Source organism: Plodia interpunctella, chromosome 10, assembly GCF_027563975.2.
Source record: "Plodia interpunctella isolate USDA-ARS_2022_Savannah chromosome 10, ilPloInte3.2, whole genome shotgun sequence".
Taxonomy (NCBI): Eukaryota; Metazoa; Arthropoda; class Insecta; order Lepidoptera; family Pyralidae; genus Plodia; species Plodia interpunctella.
Genome location: NC_071303.1, coordinates 2,077,648 through 2,097,915, shown reverse-complemented (window position 1 = coordinate 2,097,915; position 20,268 = coordinate 2,077,648). Strand labels below are relative to the sequence as shown.

Below are 20,268 nucleotides of genomic sequence, written 5' to 3'. Positions count from 1 at the left end.
GAAGGCCGTTCGCTTAATTTCAGAGTGGTTCATTGACATGTACCTATATAGGTATTACGTACTAGATTATAGTTAATGGGATATTCAATATTCGTCATTAGATTCTTATAGACATTACTTACTAGAACTAGCTCATATTTTTCTAGTAAGTTACTAGGATGTATAGTTGCCTGGCGAACAAAATATATTTTATTGTATGGTAGTAATGTTCTCATTGAAGTAGGTGTGGTATGGAAGAATTTTTGACTCCCAATAAATAGTCTCTGTCATACTTAGCCTCATATAAATTGACTTGATGGAAGACATTCAGGTTATATTTACGATATACATGAATTTATAATTTACATTAACAACACCGCGATTGTGTGAGGCATTTATGTAAAATATATCATCTAATTGTAAAAAAAAATATTGTACTTTATTTATCAAGATGTTATAGCGTAGTTTTAATACCAAATTGACACAGCTAGTTACGAATTTTTTATTTATGTCAATTCAAACTAGCGATAGAGTGTGTAAGTCTGTGGTATAACCCGATATCTCCGGACGGCCACTCTCTAAGCCGATTTTACGTGCTCGTATGATCTTCTGAAAACTGGGCCCTTAAGTCACGCAGATAAAATTTGAGAAAATATATTTGAATAAATCATGGGATTCTCAAATATCATATCTAATCTAAAATTTCAATTGGTGTCATTTTATTTTTGTAGCAATAGGATAAAATCTCACCGGTCTAAATTACTACACACTGACACTAAACCGGTCAAGTGCGTGTCGTACCACGCACAGTGTAGGGTTATATATAGTAGATATTATAGTAGAATACAGTTGCTCGACTATTACTCGTAAACTTATAAAGCCAACTTAATTGTGATAGTTTTCCTCCATATTTTTGGAATCGATATACCGTACTTTCTTTTAGGGATATTCTGCAACGTATTACGATTCTAAAAATAACAAAAGAACAACATTCAATCATTATTTTTCCGTGTGACTGGCCCTCGTGGTTAAGCCGAACACAGTGTTGTATCTCGTGAACATTATAATCCAGAACTAACAAGCCTCAATTACAGGAAGTCGTCTTCCTTATCTACAATCTGGAGCTAATGGGATTTCTATTTGTTCCATTATAAACAGAAGGAAGTCAGGAATATAAATAGACGAAGAGCTGCGATCTAAAAATGTCTGCGAAAATTATTCTTCAAGATTATGACGACCTCGGTGGCGCAGTGGTAAAGTGCTCGCCTCTGAACCGAAAGGTACCGGGTTCGATCCCCGGTCGGGTCAAAATGGAAAATGATCTTTTTCTGATTGGCCCGGGTCTTGGATGTTTATCTATGTGTGTATTTGTTATAAAATATAGTATCGTTGAGTTAGTATCCCATAACACAAGTCTCGAACTTACTTTGGGGCTAGCTCAATCTGTGTGATTTGTCCTAATATATTTATTTATTTGTTTATTTATGTTTTACCTCGAAGATTTGTTTCCATTTACTATTTTGACATTTGTAGCTTTTCTCTTTTCCGAAGATGTGTTATATTTTTATTCAAGCTGTGTGCAAAAATTTGTAGAGTTTATTATAGGTATATATAATAGAAAACTCCGTCCAAATTAAAATGAGTTATTTGATTTGCTCGGGCAGGTTAATAAGGATTTGGGCAGTCGTTTTCGTTGACTAATCGTTTGTCCAAATTAATTAATCAATTAATTAATATTAAAACATTGTTCAAAAGAAGTTTCTCCCAATTTAAACATTGTTAAAAAAATACTAACCAGGCTGATCTTGTACTAAAAACGTATCAAAACATTCAATTTGTCAAATGAAAGACAAATTATATTTTAAGACGCTGCCAACCGTTTTGGCCAAAAGTAATTTTCGTTTAATTTGCGTTTTGAATTCTGTTTCTTTGCAGGAGAAATGTTGTTAATATAAATCAGTTCCTTCATGCTTCAAGATCATTAGCTACACTCCTTGGATTTTATTTGAATCGAATATAGATTAGTCGTGATTGAGTAACTGACATCCTCACTCACTCAACTTTGGCTAATGTGGCTCCCTTATTATTCTATTTCGGCTGCATTCGGATCGAACCGTAAAAAGTAGCCGTTCGTCTAAGCTAAATTTCAACGGTATCGGCCGAGTAGTTTTTGAGTCTATTCATTACAAACAAAAAAAACATTATTTTTTATAATATTAGTATGCAATATAAAAACCCACACAAAATGTAATTTTGGATTTGTAGTGGATAGCATGCTCCTCTTTATTTATTTATATTTGCATACCTATATTCGGTAAAACGTGTAGGTCTAATTCATTTTGACATTAATTTGTCTATTTGTACTCATGTTTTTGGCAAATAAATGTTTTCTTTCTTTCTTTCTGCGGCCAAAGCTAGTACCGTAAAATGCTTTTAAAAAAATTAACTAAATCACTTCAAAAATATAATTACTTTCGTTACATTTAAAACACTAATCGTCATGAAGAAAATCCAATCGTAGCACAGCGAGGCACCAATAAATTTGTCTTCGAGAATAGAATGGACGATTCATCTCCATCAACTTGATGCGTCGTCATTCCAATTTGATTTATGTCTATTCAATGCTCCATGTCTCCGTAAATCATACGTCTTTTATGGATTGACAGATGTATCCGCGTGTTAAATTTGCCATAAATATCAATAGCAACGAAAATCTGCATTGTACCCGCCCGTGGCGTGGGTCATGCATGAAGTCGTGCTTGGGTGCACCATCAGATCATGCTGCATCTGATCATTGTCATCCAAACTAAATGTGTACAAAATTTCAGCTCATCACTATCACATAGAGTGTGTTGTTGCTAACACTGGTGTCAGATTCGTGAAATCGCCTACAAGCTACTCAATCGGTTAAAGATCTTCAAATTTGAGTTGCAAGATTCCACGCAAGACATAAGGACATAGTTACATTACAAGTTAAATAAAAGCTTGTGAAATTAATTTCAGTCAGTGTTCTGCAAATGAAAACTGCTTTTGAACCTTCGAAATTGGCCATAACGATAACCTGTAACAGACAAAACTATGTTAGACTATCAATAGCGACCCAAAAACATGGAAAATACAACTAACTCTTAATAAAATTAGCCATAAAGGCGACCTCTATCGTTTGATTAAAAGATTTATCTTGACAAACACGAAATTGAAAATATGCAAACAGCTGACTCAGCTCACTTCCCAAAATACCGCAAAATTTGGTGAAACAAAAGTGTGTTTGTGATTTGTTACTTGATTGATGGAAGTGGAGGTAACAGCTTGAGAACGAATAGGTATCAATGAAGAATTAATGTTTCCAATATTCAGAAAATAGATATAGCACAGTGAATGCAAAACATTAACATTGTAACCCATCATCAAACCAATACTAGTCTTCAAAATATTATAAGAATATTAACATATTTGGACAAAATCACACAGATTGGTATAACAAAAAAGTAAGTTCAAGATTTGTGTTATTCCCAGATCAGAAACTCAACGATATTATATGACGATCTCGGTGGCGCAGTGGTAAAGTGCTTGCCTCTGAATCGAGAGGTGCCGGGTTCGATCCCTAGTCGGATCATGACGGAAAATGATCTTTTTCTGATTGGCCCGGGTCTTGGATGTTTATTTATATATGTACATGTTATAATATATAGTATCGTTGAGTTAATATCCCATAACACAAGTCGAAAACTTACTTTGGGGCTAGCTCAATCTGTGTAATTTGTCCTAATATATTTATTTATATATTTTTTAATATTATAAGTGTAGATAAATATCTGAAAAAGATCATTTTCCATCAAGACCTGACAGATCGAACCTGGGACCTCCAGTGAACATTAGCAAATTGCACTTCTAAAGCTCGTTACATGGTTTTCCCACATTTTATTCCCAATTCGGCTTGGGAATCAATCAAGAACAATAGCAGCGTTTAATATCCCGCGCATGCACAATGTGTGCACAATCGTGTGCACTGTCAGCGATGTGAATGCGGGCTTATAATGCTTGATTCATACACGTGATATTGGAACAGGGGATTTTGTTTCAATCGGAAAATGAAGCTTTTGCAATTCGGGAAACTAGTGAGATATTAGCGTCTTGGCTTCGCTCGGGTAAAACAATTATAGTTTGTACACCTAAACCTTCATCAGAAATAACACTATCTATTACATAAATAACTTAAAAAAGTACCTGACAGATTTACACAGTGTACACTACTCTGTGTAAATCTGTCAGTTAATCGCGTTCACACAGACACTTCTTCTATGCTTCTTCGGCGCGACTTCTTTTTATTATTTGTAACCATTACACTGCGCTGCGGTTTTATTCTTGTGAAAAAATAAATCGTGCTCCCTCATAAATTGTTGTTCCATTTTATTTATTTATGTACACAACATCCAATGTTTAAATATAAAACCTTCAAATAGGAAACTAAGTACAAAGGTACTACTTATTTCTATAGAAATTTCATCCAGGAGACCCGGGAAAGAAAAGTGGAAAAAGAGGCATTATGGCGATATATGAGTTTATTACATTATATCAGTTATTGTTTATTATATTATTATGAGCTTATCAGATTTGATGCTCTGGATTCGATCTCTGGATTTGGATTGTTATTCGTGAAGCATACAACATCAACCAAAGTTGTTTGTGAAGTTTTTTGTCTTGTAAAACTTCCTGTTTTCTTCAGAAAATTATATAACTGTGTGGCTTCAAGATATCGTCGTATTTGTGTTAACAGTGTGCTCACGTCACCGCTCTTTATGTTAATTTAATGAAGTCAACGTTCCCGTAATTTGATATATGTTTCGCACGTTCAAAAAATACGGGAAGAATTTACCAAAAAATAACACCTATTTGAGTCCACCGCAAGGCAATTGCTGTCTACTATAATACTAGTCTAAATTAATATTTGTTTGCTGTTTCGACTTGAAAAGAAAAGTCTATCACGTCCTTTGAAATATAAGATTGAATGTATTAGCAAAACATGCAGAATACATCAATACATAGGTATAATAAAATTGAAGGAAGGCCAAATTTGTACATTGGATAAATTTTTTTAATTCTTCATGGAATATACTTAGTTACTGATATAGATGACGAAAATATAACGGCCGGTTGTAAAATCACAGCGAATCTTCAAAATTACAAGCTTTATTCGGCTTCGCTTCAAATTTCATGTGAACATCACATTAGAATAGATTACGAAGGTGTACTAATTTTTTAAAGGTCGTTTCGTTTGTTAAACTAATTGAAACAACCCTTTTCGCCGCCAAAACTTTATAACAAAATCAACAACAACACGAATCCAATACCAAAGTTGCGATTCCAACAAAAACATACAAAGACTTCTAACAGAAAAGGTGTAAATAAACCCGAAAAAGATGAGAATGAATTGGTAGTTCGTTAAGAATATCATAAAGGTGCCTTTGTTATGGAACCTTAAAGTTTCCGCCTGCAGCCAGGCACGTAGGTGTTTTACGGCTTAATCCGATTACAAAAACTGTGGAAACAGATGTATCCTTTATCCCTATAGAAAATTACTTTTATACGACACAAAGAATGTAATCCCATGTTTGAACTTATAAGTAAAAGTACAAAATTGAAGTCGAACAAAAACCATCCTGAAAAATTGTATGAATATCCATTGTTCCACTTGGGAATTATTATAACCCAGACGACATAAATATGAAAATCGGTGTATACAAACGTCATTTAGACAGATCCAAACACAATTTCATCGTATTACCATGGATTTAGTAAGTACAACGGAGTACCTACTAATTCCATGCGTGTTACCACAGATTTAAAAACATTACATTTAAAATCTGTGCGTGTTACATTAATTTTTTTTTTTGTTTATTCCCTCGTTTTATTGAGGAGGCAAAGGGTACTAGCCCATACAGCCAAGTCTTTTGTGTGTTACATTAATATTGACAGCAATGAGTATTCTTTTTTTTTCTAAGTATTTATCGTGGGTATTTACGTGGTAGACTCGTTGTACGGAGTACCTACTAATTCCATGGGCATTTATATTGCAGTCTGAAAGAATAATATTATTCTATTTGAAAAAAATACGAATAGATTTAGAAAGGACCCCGCGCGCGGGTATATTTGATGGAAGTTGTTATAATTTAATCATTATTATAATCAAAAATAACATTTTTTAAAAACGATAATTTTCAATGAATTTATACGCAGCGTCTCATCTGTGCTTGTATGTATACCCAACGTACCCTTATTTCCCTTATTTCAACCTGGAAAGGGGCCAAGTGTCGTGTTGCGAGCTATCTGGGATACCGAAAGATCTATTGGAACATATTCCGCTAGGTTTGTACCCTGAATAAACTGAAAAAGTGTTACAATTTTTTCGTGCGATATTTGTGTTTTTCACATTCAGAATAAGTATTTGTTTAGTATTTTATTGCACCAAAAACAAGAATATACTTTGAACAAGACAACTATAAAGATGTACAATATAAACAGTACAGAAGTAAAATATAAATATTAGTACTAAGAGAAATTAATGAAAATATGAATATTAAGCAATTATATATTTGTGAAAGGTATATAAGCTTATCTTTTAACACAATTTAGATGATTTTCAATAAAATTATGTGAACAATAAGGTAACCACAAAAGTACTTAGTATGGGAAACTTTCTTAATGAAAACAACTCTAAGCGTTCTGCCTACATTATTATAAATTGTGAAGATCTCGTAGCTAGTGCTACGCATTCTTAGCAACGTTGCAAAGAAGTTTCGTAGCTTATTGAGCAAGTGCTACGCGCGCATGTAGCGTTTCGTAGCAAGTGCTACGTACATTTTTTTTTAATATATGGCTATCAAAGATGAAATAAATGATGACTGTGTACTTTAACAAAATGAACTTATTAAATGATCTATCTATCATAGTATGTTCCCGCGATTGTGTCGTGAAGTCCTTGTCAAAAGCATAAAGAAAGAAAACATATTTGAAAAAATAGTACCTAATACAAATTGGTGTTAAAAGAAAAAACTAAACTTACATGTTTTGCCAGCTAAAAGTAACCTTAGAAATTTTAAGATTCGGCTGTAACTTTAGAACCGACAACTTGCCTGAAGTAAAGACAGCTTCGACCCAATAATGGAACACAACATTCACATGGTACAGATCTCAGAGCGCAATTATTAGCTTCTTGTACTTTATGAATTTGTTTTTCGCTCGAACTCAGCAGTAAACAAGTTGCCTCTTTCAATTCAGAAGTGGTCTAAACTTAGTAAATCTCCATTGATTTTCCGTAATACCTCTGAGTGCTCTTTAGAATGGCAAATAAATGGAGTTATGGCGAAAATTGAAAATGAGAATTTCGCCCCGATACAAAATTCTCTAACGGTCCTATCAACTTGTGGAACTGTTTGTAACTTTTGTATAGGAGAATATTCTATTAAATCCATTTACTTGCTACTTATATTCAAGGAATTAAAGGAATTAAAAGTTGTTCTTTCAATTTATGTTAAAACAGATACGAACCAAAATTTGGGGAAAAACTGAGTTTTCAATCTCCAAATTAAAGGCTTTCCCCATATTCTTAATTTACTCTACTTGGCTTATAACTTTTCCTAAACTACACTAAAGAATTTTGATGCAGTTGTCATTATTGGATAGATCATTTATTGTGGAATTTTTCTATCGTTTTCGCCTTATTTGGGTACCTAACATCAAACTGGTGTATTACATTAATATGCGCATATTACGCCCTAAATTATTGTCTACTATTGATATTGAGGTATACCTATATCCTATCAAATCTAATATTTTAAGACTCATTTTTAGAATAAGTATTAAGCAAATAAAGGCTCACAATTCAAAGTCAGACAACGTAAACATATCAAAACATAAGTAACAAATCTTAAATTAATATGCACGTAGTGTTGTACATAACGTCACGTTTTGTGATTAACATTAATCCGTGTTCACGCGAGATATATTCGCAATTTTGCGACAAATTCGCCATTTTGCGCGTGCCATTTCTTTGTAAGACAACAATTATGCAAACTTACTATTAGCGCTGTACTTAGTATGAGATGAATATGTATGAAGGAGAGAAATAACAGGAACTTTGCTTTGAGATGATATTTTTCTTATTATGTACACTCAGAATTCTCCTTCATAAAAAAAATAACGGCAATTTTTTTTCTGATACTGTGGGATATTTTATGATCGAAAGACATAGGTTCGGATCTCAAGTCATGTATCACGGTCGTCTTATCAACAATATCAAGTCGCTTCATTATACGCAACTCACACTACATATGGAATGACTAAATGAAAAGAAATCAATTTAACTTACGTCGCATAAATGGTTACTCCACTCATTTTATAATCACAATCGTGTCATAAAACTAATTTAAATGGGCAGCGCGACGCCGGCTTTAATTTTGAACCTATAAACTTCCTTAATAATTGAGCTGTTAAATGCAAATTGTACTTAACTTATATTTTTTAACTAGCTATCACCCCCGACTTGGTCTGCAGCAAAAAATTGCCGATATATAACGCTCTAACTCTCCATCATCTCCAGTAGAAGCATGTACATTATTGAATCTTATCCATAGAAAAAAAAACAACGAAAAAAATACATGCCAAATTTGTTTTAATCAGGAGGCAATAAACCATCAGCTATCATCTTCAGTCTCCTCGCTTCTTCTCTAGCTTTCTTCTCAGCTTCCTTTCTTTCTTCCTCCGCCTTCTCTTCTGCTGCCTTCTTCATGGCCATCTCGGCCAGCGTCTTCTGGTCCAACTTGAAGAAGTTGATAGGCTCCTTGATGTATCTATGATCCTTATTATTCATGTTCTCAATGAACTTGGGATAATTGAAAGTGCCTTCTTCTACATTCAACGTCTTATCTTTAACGGCCAATCGAATCCAGTCAATGAATTCAATTTCTTGCAAAGGTTCGCCCCATTGCTCCAATTCAGTTCTGAGCAGTTCCCACTCTGTAAGACCAACCTCTTCATCATCATGGCCTAATGCGGCGAAAGCCTTAGTCACAGCCAACTCGAAGTCGTCTCCCATTATCATTTTAGCTTCAATCATTTGATACCATTCGTGGAGCTCCACAGTGTCGACTAGATCGTCTTCTAGAAATGTAACGTACAATTGATTCACTTCTGCTGTTTTAGGGTTGAAACCTAGTTTTCTTAACATGAGGGGAATATCTTCTATAGGCACCTGAGAACAAAATTTATCATTGTTATGGACGGCATTATATATAATATCTTGAAAATATCTGCATTCTAAAATGAAAAAAATCAAATATGATCTGAGTCTTCTCAAGAGTATTCGATAAACACTGGAAATATACACTAATAGTTTATAGCAAATCTAGATTTTATTGCTCGCAATTAAAAGTTGAAGGAGCCTACACCAACGTACTTGGTTAAGTGATGCTGAAAATAACAGAGAAAAAGGAGATTGTTATATGATTCGGAGAGTACAAAGCAATCATACGCGGTACTTACTCTAACAAATAACAATAAACCGGTTATTACTCTGGCTCACTACAATAAATCATGCCGTAAAAAATCCTAGTCCTTTAAAGAGCTGCGTGTACCGTCAATTGCATGTCAAGACTTTTATGTTGCGCGCGATAAGAGCGAATTTGCAATGATTTTAGGTAAACCAATGTGCTAATCATACTACTGTCAAACTGTTGCGACAGCGAGCCCTTAACCTATTTAGCCGTCCATTGCACGTACAGCAAATTTGCAGCCAAATGCGACATAAACCGGAAAAGCTTGCAAAACGTTGACATAGAATAAGTAATATTACAGAAAGTTCACTCTCGTAAGCCGCGCGAAATTGGTACCTACTTATCACATCGCATAAGCGATCATTTTCCATTATCGCTGCGCTAACTTAACTTAAACCAATTTGGATGTTTAGGTTTCCAACAATGTCACTGTGAAATCGTGACTTAACACGAAATAATATATTTGTTTTAAAAATATTAAATTCTTATGGATCCGTAAGACGTAAGATCATTGAGGCAAACTTCGCGATGCGACGCGATACGAAAATATCAAATGTATAAACGTATGTTTTGTATATTGTCTTGTATGTCGCTTTAACAATCTACGAAGCGATCATTGTCGAATCATATCGCATGCTTAGCACAAAGAGGCTATCTTTAACAATTTATATATCATTGTCATTACCTCTAATTTGAAAATTACCCCCTGTGGGGTCTAGCGGCCGTTGTAAACCAATATTCTAAACTTTTGTGTAAGGCTAACGCTGGGGACGTTAGCTGCAGGACCTAAATCACTGGCGGTAAATAAAATATATGGCGCGTATTTTTGTTTTGTTTAGACTTTATTTCCATTGGCCTGTAAATTCACTAGAGTTTACGAAAACAGACCACCAGATAATGCCTGGCAAGCGTTTTCCAGTTAAATTCACGGCTGTAATGTCTCAAAGCCATAACAGCCGTGAATCTACTTGAAATATAAACCTAAAATTATTGATGATACGGCTACGGCTTTGCGACTGGTCGCCTACTTCACGTCAACCATCTTTGGGACTGCTTGCCTCGTACATTCACAGCAGGAAATGTAATGGTCATATTCAAGGAACAAGCATTTATAAAGGTCCTAATCCCTTTCATCTGACAGTTTTCCCGTTTCATCCCCAGCCGTTGAACGTCGGAGCCCAGGGTCGACTTACTTACTTCGTCGTCTCCACTTCGCATAGAGCTTACCTAATGTTACTTCATAATCCGTCGGGAGATGGAAGTGGCTGATTGAAAGTGAGTGTGAGTGCTGTATAACCCCCTGGACTGGGATAGGGGATCCTAATAGAATGAGCAAATTCCTGAATCAGTAATCGATCCACATGTACTTCATCTTAAAGAGGGTATCCTCTCTGATTTACTGAAAGTAAATTTACTAAATAAATAATGAAATACAGGTCTTTCCTAGCTTAGGCTCCAGTCCTTTCTCAAATTACGCATACCAAATGCTTAATGGTCAAATGACAAACTTGCTTTATGGTGGAAACTATATTTTAGTTATAAAAATGTGACTTTCGATAAAAATAGACCTGAAAGAAACGAAGATTTCAGAATCAATCCTCTATTACCTTATCAACATTATCTTCGTCATGAGCCTTGAACACCTCCTTGAACTTGGCCAAGTCTTCGGGGGTGAAGCAGGCGGGTGGGGGCGGAATCTTCTTCGGCTTCGGAGGAGGTTCTTTGGCGCCTTTCACCGGTGGAGCGGGTTTCGCTTTCGCATCCTTACCTATTCCAATAAAAGGTAATTAATGAACATTGCCATCATTTTAAAGATCATACATAGGGTCAGACAAACAGCTGGAAGCGACTTTGTTTTTTATTATGTAGTGATAAACGTACCTTTTTTTCCTTTCGGAGGCATTACTGAGACTTTGACTAAACTTGATCAGGTTTTGATAATAAAGATTTACATGAACAGATTATAGAAATAGGGATCTATTACAAGGCTGGGACACATTTCTAGTATAGTTATAACTGATTGCCGGTAAGATATGATGACCAACAGAGACGATTTATCAATTTTTATTTAATCATTATTTACCTGAACTTAATAATAAATGACACTTTATTTTTTAATAACTTGTCTTGTTAAAAATATCTGAAAAAAGTTCCTAATAATTTCTGTATTTATTTTGTATAAATTTATGGGTCTTAGTTACCTAAAATAAAGTTATTTTGTTTATTTTTATACTCAACTATCACATTTCCGGGATTAAAATACCCTGTGTCCTTCTCAATACTTCAAACTACATGTATGCAAAATTTCAAGAAGTTTGGTTGAGTAGTGCGTGAAGAGATAACAAACTTAATTACTTTAACATTTATAATATTAGTTAGGATAAATGTTGTTTTAACCAACATCACAAGTGAATTGATTTCATTTCACTTAACCAACATCACAAGTGAATATTCACACTAGAATAAAAACGACGGTAGCGTCGTAGGGCCGAAAGCTACTTACTATACCTGTAGGTACCTAACCACCCACAAATACTCAAACAAGTTAATTTATTTACACCATTTTTACCGTTTATTACCTACGCCCACGAAACTGACCACAAGCAAACCTTGACAATACTTAATTTCCGTTATCTTGTCCCATTAATTTTTGTAAACCCAGCGAGTCAGAAATAATAATGAAACTCTTACAACATCATGAACCCGCAATTAGGTAAAGTACTTATCTCGCGCACACACATGAGAGAAATCTCAATGAAAAATAAGCACTTTTTTTTAATAAAGCGTTTAGAAACCCGTGTATTTTTTTTTTCCTTTTGTTATTATAAGCATGGGAAAATCCTTATATTTATGCAAAAGTAAGTTTATTTGTTTGTTAATTCTTCAGGTTCATCTACTCAACCAATCTTCTTGAAATTTTGCATATAATATATACTTTGAAGTATTGAGAAGGACATAGGGTACCTTTCATCCCGCTTAAGTTATAAATGGTACCCATAATAGGTAGCTACCAACTGAATTGAATGCCTTTGGCGTGACCGCTCGCTGCGCCCCATTTCGGTTGGAAATCGTTCAGAAAACCGAAGTTGTGATAAAGCTTTAGAAGGTGGTGAACCCGACAATCATTACAAAGATCAAACCGCAAACGTAAACAATAATAGTTAGCCACTGGCTCGGAAAATAGTGCCCATTTGTTTTCCAAAACTCACCTACATATCTTGACCTCCCCTTCATTCTCTAATACACCACTGTGAGGATCTTCTTATGATGGTGTTCATTGCGTTTCATACCCTAATTTGATTTACATCGTCGTAATCTTTAATTTCTCTCAAGGTGATGAGGGAATCGTTGCTCGGAGGATTCAATAAATTGACCCAAATTGCTAGTGACAAAACGCCAGAACCAATCGTATAAACGATCGTTTTTCAAACAGAATGCATGGTAGGCTTTTCTGAAGTACAGACAACCGCATATGAAATTGCTGACCTGCTGACCTTTATGACGTAGTAATTTATTTTGGTAGCTAATATAGTGGCGAATTCTTCGTGGGAATATTTTCCTTATTCCTCATGTCAGAACTCGACTTCGATAGGGTCAAGCCTAGATGGAAATATCAGATTTACTTGAGCATTTGATGTGTATGCTAATTTTAGTTTCAGTGGGTATCATTGAGTTAGTTTCCCAATGGTATCCCATTTTAGGTATGATCAAGATCATTCCATATTATGTATAGTCATGGAATTAGTAGGTACTGTACGGAGTACCTACTAATTCCATATGTATAGTTTCCTTTGAAAAAATACATTAATATATTTTCACACTAAATGCATATTACTTTACATTACTTGCATCCACGCCACAGATATAAGAACATTTTACATAATGTTCTTATAATCTGTAATAGCAATAGATCAACAAAAAAAAGGTCCACACCACGCCCACGCTTCCTTAAGGATGGATAAGGAAGGTGTATGAGACAAGGCCATTAAAACTCACCAAACCGCAATGGGCCCGTGTGGTTAGTCAAGGCCTTATAAACAGTACTCCTTATAAACAGAGTTGTAAGTAGAAAATTCTGTAGTTTTCATACATCAAATTTCTGTGTCCAAACTTCGAAAAAGTTTACTTTTTCTCTGTACAACAAAACGCACGTGCAATTTATAACATTAATATTTTTATATCTGTGATAACATTAGTAAAACACAAAATATCTGTGGTAAAACACCGAATTAATTGTAACAATTTAAAAAGAAATATAAGCACTTTTCAATTAATTTTATGCAAAGACATATTTATTTACCATCCATTTATCATCTACCCCTATATGAAACTAAACGCACACATTGATGACATGACGCCGACTTTGACAGTTGTCTTATGCCTTCATATTTCATGCCCGTTTGCATTTTGCATTGCAATTTGCATTACACTTCGCAGACACGAGTAAATTTGTGCTAAAGAATCCTCATTTATAGCAAAATTAATATTAAATAAAAGATGGTTGCGAGAGTGGCCGGTGTTTTCGATGAGAAACTAACTGAAGCTATCGCTAATTCAAAAATATTGGTTGTCGGTGCCGGCGGCATAGGTTGTGAAATCTTGAAGAATCTTGTGCTTACCGGTTTTCCGCAGATAGAAATTGTAAGTTCCTTAGTGTATAATTCTTATTTCGAATGGTTAACATCTTTTAGGTCATATAAGATCTGCCAACAATACTAGAAGTATAAATGCGGCCTTGTGACGTAGGAGGTTGTAAAGTGATTGTGATTATAAACAATATTTTGACGTAATATCAAAATAGAACACTGAAGTCTGTATTATTATCGTCATTTTCGGACTATTTCCTACTATCAATACCTTTAAGCAAGACACCACAAAAACAAAAGACACTATGACACTTTTAATAACCCATCAAAACCGCCTTCTGACACCTTCGACATACCAAAACCGGGTAAAATTGGACGGATGGTAGCCAATACATTAATATCTGTCGTTTTTTTTTTCTTTTAGATTGATCTGGACACAATAGATGTGAGCAATCTCAACCGCCAATTCCTGTTCCACAAGGAGCATGTCGGGAAGTCGAAGGCCCAGGTGGCAAAGGACAGTGCACTCAGCTTTAATCCCAATGTTAATATAGTTGCACATCATGACAGTGTTATAAGGTAAATGTTTATTTTAGTACTAGTGACCTGGCCTGCTCATATTCTATAAACCTTCTGGAATAAATTATCAAAATAATAATTAAATTTGTTAAAAATCTTGTGCTTACCGAATATATGCTGGTTACTTCTTTGCATTTGTTTTATACTATTTACTTATTGAAACTGGTAAAATATAACAATTTCAGTAAACATTTGTTCAATTTTGATAGAAGACATGTAACAAGTGAACTATGGTGAAATTGACACTGGTTAAATCACCTTACAAGGCAATTATTACTTTGTGTGTTGTGTTACTAATGTGTCAGATTAATTATTACTCATAGTTATCTTATTGACAATATTATTACATAAAATACAATTATTAAAAGTCAACCATTGTGTCATACAGAAAATGTTATGTGGGTGCAAAAAAAAATAATTTCTCTCAACAGATCATTTCTGTTACATCATCCATAAGAGTCCTGGTTGAGAGCAACTGAATTACAATGAAAATAAAATAAATTTAATGCCTCGTGTCATATTCATTTTAAGCTAGAAGTAACAGCACTTTATTACACAAGTTTAATTATTAAATTCCAGCAATGACTACGGGGTATCATACTTCAAACAGTTCAACATTGTGATGAATGCCCTCGACAACCGTGTAGCACGGAACCACGTCAATCGGATGTGTCTCGCTGCTAATGTGCCTCTGATTGAGACTGGCACGGCCGGTTATGCTGGACAGGTAATTATACCCTCCATCATATATCCAACCAACCTTAGACTAATCTAACTAAATAGTAGTCATCAATCAAATCTGTAATAAAATATTTTTAAAATATGTCTTCAATTCTCATGTTCAAAAAATTTTACATTATAATATTTATTTTATTTAAAAAGCTTAAATATGTCTAGATATCCCCAAAATCTTGTATACTCCAGGTGGAACTCATCAAGAAAGGGCTGACCCAATGCTACGAGTGCCAGCCAAAGGCCCCACAGAAGTCATTCCCCGGCTGCACTATTCGTAACACACCATCTGAGCCGATACACTGCATTGTGTGGGCTAAACATCTGTTCAACCAGTTGTTTGGGGAAGAGGACCCCGATCAGGATGTCAGTCCGGATACAGCAGACCCTGAGGCTGCAGGAGATGCAGGATCTTCGGCGTTGTCTTCTGAAGGAACTAACTCTGGTAAACTCATCAATTTGTTTTGAGCCAGTCACTCTTGACATTGTGTTTGTGGTTAGCTAATGGCCATGAGATCTTCCTACTGCCCATTATTTAATTGGCTACAGTAATATTGTTCAAGAAATGATACACATATTTTTATGATTGCTTATGACCAGGGACTTGTAAATATTGTGATAATACATTATGGACATAATACAATTCTTTGAATTAGAATTTGCACGAAAACGGGCAAATATTTCAGTTCGATTTAGCACAAGTTTATCGAAAAATTTAGCTCATTTTGGGCAATTGCCTAAATTAAATTGATTTTTTTCTGTTATTTCACAGGCAATGTGGAACGCAAAAGCACAAGAGCGTGGGCAGCTGAAACAAACTATGATGCTGAGAAGTTGTTCACTAAATTGTTTGGCGACGACATACGCTACTTGCTCTCTATGGAAAACTTGTGGAAGAAACGCAGGTAATTTATTTTTTTGTAAATAATTACATGTGAAATTGTGTTTGTCCTACGTTCACGTCCAAAAAGTTGAGAGATCATACCTCACATATTCTCTTTACATTGGTATTATAATATTATTTCTTCTCTCATACAGAAATTACACAGGTAAGAAATAAGAAATTAGGTGAAAGTTATAGGGACAAACGGAAAGCTGGAGAGTGGCTATAGGCTACATTTTGATGCGAGCATGACAATGATGGAGTAGCGCGGTTCCGCAGGCAACACACCACACCCGGCGGGAAGATCTTCCTTTTACAGCGGTTGAGCATCAAAATCCTTTGCGTAGTTTTAAACATCTAAACACACACAGGGACAGACAGCCAGAAACGACTATGTTTTTTACTATGTAACGTAGTGATGTTTGATGTTCCCCTCAGGCCGCCCACGCCGCTGTCGTGGCCCGACGCGGCCGCGACGGCGCCCCCGCCGCCGCCGCGCGCGGGGCTGCCGGACCAGCGCGTCTGGCCGGTCCACGAGTGTGCACAGGTTTGTATCTACATTTACACTACAAAATATCAAATATTCGAATGAACTTTATATTAGAATCAACTTTCTGATAAGATGCCGATGATGCAATTTCAATTTATTTATTTTTTATAAATGCGAAAGTTTGGGAATGTTTGGTTTTTCTTCACGCTCAAACTGCTGGAAAACTTTTATGAAATTAGGTATTGAAGTAGCTGATATCTTGAATTAACATATAGGATACTTTTTATACCGAAAGTGCAAAAGGGTGGTTCTCAGAGCGTTAGGATCGCTGCAGCCGCGCTGTCATTACGATCCGTCAAATCATTTATAAAATTGACACTATCACAATACAGATTAATTATTTTAAAGTCAGATAGTAAAACTAATTATCTTTGTTAAAATTTTAAAAATTGTAATGACAGCGCGGCCACAGCGGTCGAAACGCTCCGAGAAACACCTAAAATTCCCGTAGGATTCGGTCAAAAAAGTCTGATAGCCAATGGCGCTACTGTATATAAAGACGTAAATATGTATTTTAAAGTAACCACGCGGGGTGTAACGCAGCCAGTAAGTCATATAGTGATGGTAAGTGTAAATGTCAGGTGTTCGCGGCGAGCTGCGCGGCGCTGCAGGCCGAGTTGAGGAGTCGGGCGGCGGGCGACCACCTCGTGTGGGACAAGGACGACAAGAGTGCCATGGACTTCGTCACCGCTTGCGCCAACATCCGCGCGCACATCTTCAATATTCCTCTCAAATCACGCTTCGAGATCAAATGTACGTTTTTTTATTTGACACAGTATCTGTGTATGTATATAAAATCTTATATTCTAATAACATGTAGGACGCTATATATCGCCTGAAATAACCGGAGAAACGTTCAGATGAGAGAGTAGGTACTATTCACTTTACTATGCTATGAGGTTTACATAGCATAAATTAGATAAAAATTACATCAATTTGTTAGCAAGCTTTAACATGTTTCGTATTTTTTATAATTGATCTTTCCCATGTTTGAATTAAAGTAAGATTTTGTGAGATTCGCATGAGTCATATAGTCCACGCGAATGAAGTCGCAGGCTGATGCCTGTCTAATAAATATATGCACCAGATTAACTTGGTATCGATTTTCGTATCACAATTTAATCTCCTCTATAATGTCGTATCGCAATCAATATAAAAATCCTGAATTACTGTATTAGACACTTAATTTTAATTTTGCATGCCTTACTACAAGGTAGAATATATTTTTTATTAATTTAAGATGTACAATCTTTTTACACTGTATATTTACAATTAAATGTTGATTGATTCAATATTGACTTTGATAGCTGTAAGGATATTATGATTGTAAAATAAATAAATAAATATTCTTATAGCAATGGCGGGCAACATAATCCCGGCCATAGCGACAGCCAACGCGATAGTGGCCGGGCTGGCGGTGGTCCGCGCTCAGGCCATACTCAGGTGCGACATCGAGAGCTGCTCCAGCGTGTATCTGCGGCCGAAGGTCAACCACCGCGGGCAGCTGTTTGTGCCTGAAAAAAGTGAGTTTAACTAATCAATGTAAAAGTCGTATCTGTCATTCATAGGTACCAAATTTTGTGAGGTTTCTCAACTTTGAATTTATGTTTTCGTTTCAGCCCTCACCCCACCGAACCCGAAATGTTACGTCTGCGCGCCGAAGCCAGAAGTGGGGCTCGCTTGTAACCTGAAGCAACTCACTCTCAAAGACCTCACCTCCGCTTTCAAAGAGGGACTGAACATGCAAGCGCCCGACGCCACCGTCGAAGGCAAGGGCCTTGTGGTCCTTTCATCAGAACCAGGGGAAACGGACCACAATAACGATAAAACTCTTGAAGAAATAGGCCTGAACGACGGCTGTGCTCTACTCGTGGACGATTTCCTCCAAAACTACGAAGTTAGAGTCCGGCTTCAACAAGAAGATGAAGAAAAATCTTGGCGGTTAGTCACAGAGAGTGATGCCCCAGTGCCAACCCCGAAAGAGGACGAAAAACCAGCAAATGGGTCCAATGGTTCCAATGAACCCAAACCTGGTCCATCCAGGTCTAAGGAAGACAGTGACAGCGATATGGAGATCATTGAGGAGGATGAAGATGAACCGACAGTGAAGCCACCGAAACGCAGGCGCACAGAAATGAGTGACGAAGTTGTCGAACTTTGTTAGTACCTAAAAATCCTGGCCATCCCAGCCATTATACTAATATTCCATTATCTAATAACTGAATGACAGACGTATTTTATAAAAGTATTTCAATTTATCGAATTATAGCAAAAAAATTCGTTCTAATAAGTTAAAATCTGTAGATTCTCAATTCAGAGTGATATTTATAAGAACAACTATTTTTTTCGACGTAGTTTAAGTGATTCTTGTACGGAAATATTCTCATTGTCGTAAATAAATTAAATAAATTCAAATATTTGTCTTATTTCTTGTTCTGGAATATGCTGTGATGATTTTGACTTTATTATACCAAATACGATAGTTAGGTTAACATTTCTTCTTGTAGTGCCTCTCTATTACTGGAGGTTGACCGTCAGTTCCGCAAACTCCCATCACCAGGTGAAACAGGTGTTCCACTCTGTTGATTCCAGTCCACTCCCTTACGTTTCTCAACCATGATTTCTTAACGTCTACCAGCACGTCTTTTGGCCTTCTATTTTACCCATAATAATATGTTGAAGCAGCTAATATCGGTCGTGCATAACATGTCCCAGATATGCAACTTTGCGCTTTTTAACGGTTTGCAACAACAGTCTAGACATTGCAACGCGCTGAAGAACTATTTCGTTGCTTTCTGGGTCCAACTAATACGAAGCGTGCGGCGGTAGCAAGCACCGCATCTCAAAAGCTTTGAGACGTCGCCTGACGTCTTCCTATAGTCCATGCTTCGCTATACCGTACAAGACTACAGGCCAAATGTAACAATGCAGTTTCCGTACTCTGAGCTGGATGTTAATATGTCGGCAGCACAGTACTTTTTTCATCTTAATAAACGAAGCACGGGCGATTTCAATTCGGACTTTTATTTCTTGATCAGAGTCCCATGCTTCATTCACCCATTGGACAAGATATTTGTATTTCTGGACCCGCTCTAGATACCTGCCTGTCACTGTTAACTTCGGCCTTAAGTCAGTATTTCGGGATACCACGGGTATTTGGTCTTTAAGATATTAATGCTGAGCCCTGCCCTTTTACTACATTCATGTACTCTGTTTAGAATCCTTTGGAGGTCACTTTCAGATGAGGCAATAAGAACTGTGTCGTCGGCGTATCGCAAGTTGTTTATAACCTTACCATTTACTTGCACCCCAATATCTATCCCTTCCCAAGCTTCGGACATTACTGCTTCGGAGTACAAGTTGAAGAGTAATGGAGACAAGATGCAGCCCTAACAATTAAAATATAAT

The 20,268-nt window shown here is 36.1% G+C and overlaps 2 protein-coding genes across 2 annotated transcripts; one reads left to right on the top strand and one right to left on the bottom strand.

The window, feature by feature from the left end:
• Window positions 1-6,534: 6,534 nt before the first annotated feature.
• On the bottom strand, window positions 6,535-11,640 carry LOC128673205 (calmodulin-like). Its single transcript, XM_053750881.2, has 3 exons — window positions 11,412-11,640; window positions 11,138-11,298; window positions 6,535-9,229 (listed from the first exon to the last, which is right to left on the bottom strand). The coding sequence occupies exons 1-3, from the start codon at window positions 11,431-11,433 to the stop codon at window positions 8,651-8,653; spliced, it is 762 nt and encodes a 253-aa protein (XP_053606856.1). The 5' UTR covers window positions 11,434-11,640; the 3' UTR covers window positions 6,535-8,650.
• A 2,267-nt stretch (window positions 11,641-13,907) lies between these two features.
• On the top strand, window positions 13,908-19,275 carry Uba2 (Ubiquitin-like activating enzyme 2). Its single transcript, XM_053750167.1, has 9 exons — window positions 13,908-14,171; window positions 14,541-14,695; window positions 15,275-15,422; window positions 15,620-15,872; window positions 16,200-16,332; window positions 16,749-16,857; window positions 17,442-17,613; window positions 18,216-18,383; window positions 18,480-19,275. Exons 1-9 carry the CDS (start codon window positions 14,028-14,030, stop codon window positions 19,022-19,024), a joined length of 1,827 nt encoding a protein of 608 aa, XP_053606142.1. The 5' UTR covers window positions 13,908-14,027; the 3' UTR covers window positions 19,025-19,275.
• The last annotated feature ends 993 nt before the right edge of the window (window positions 19,276-20,268 follow it).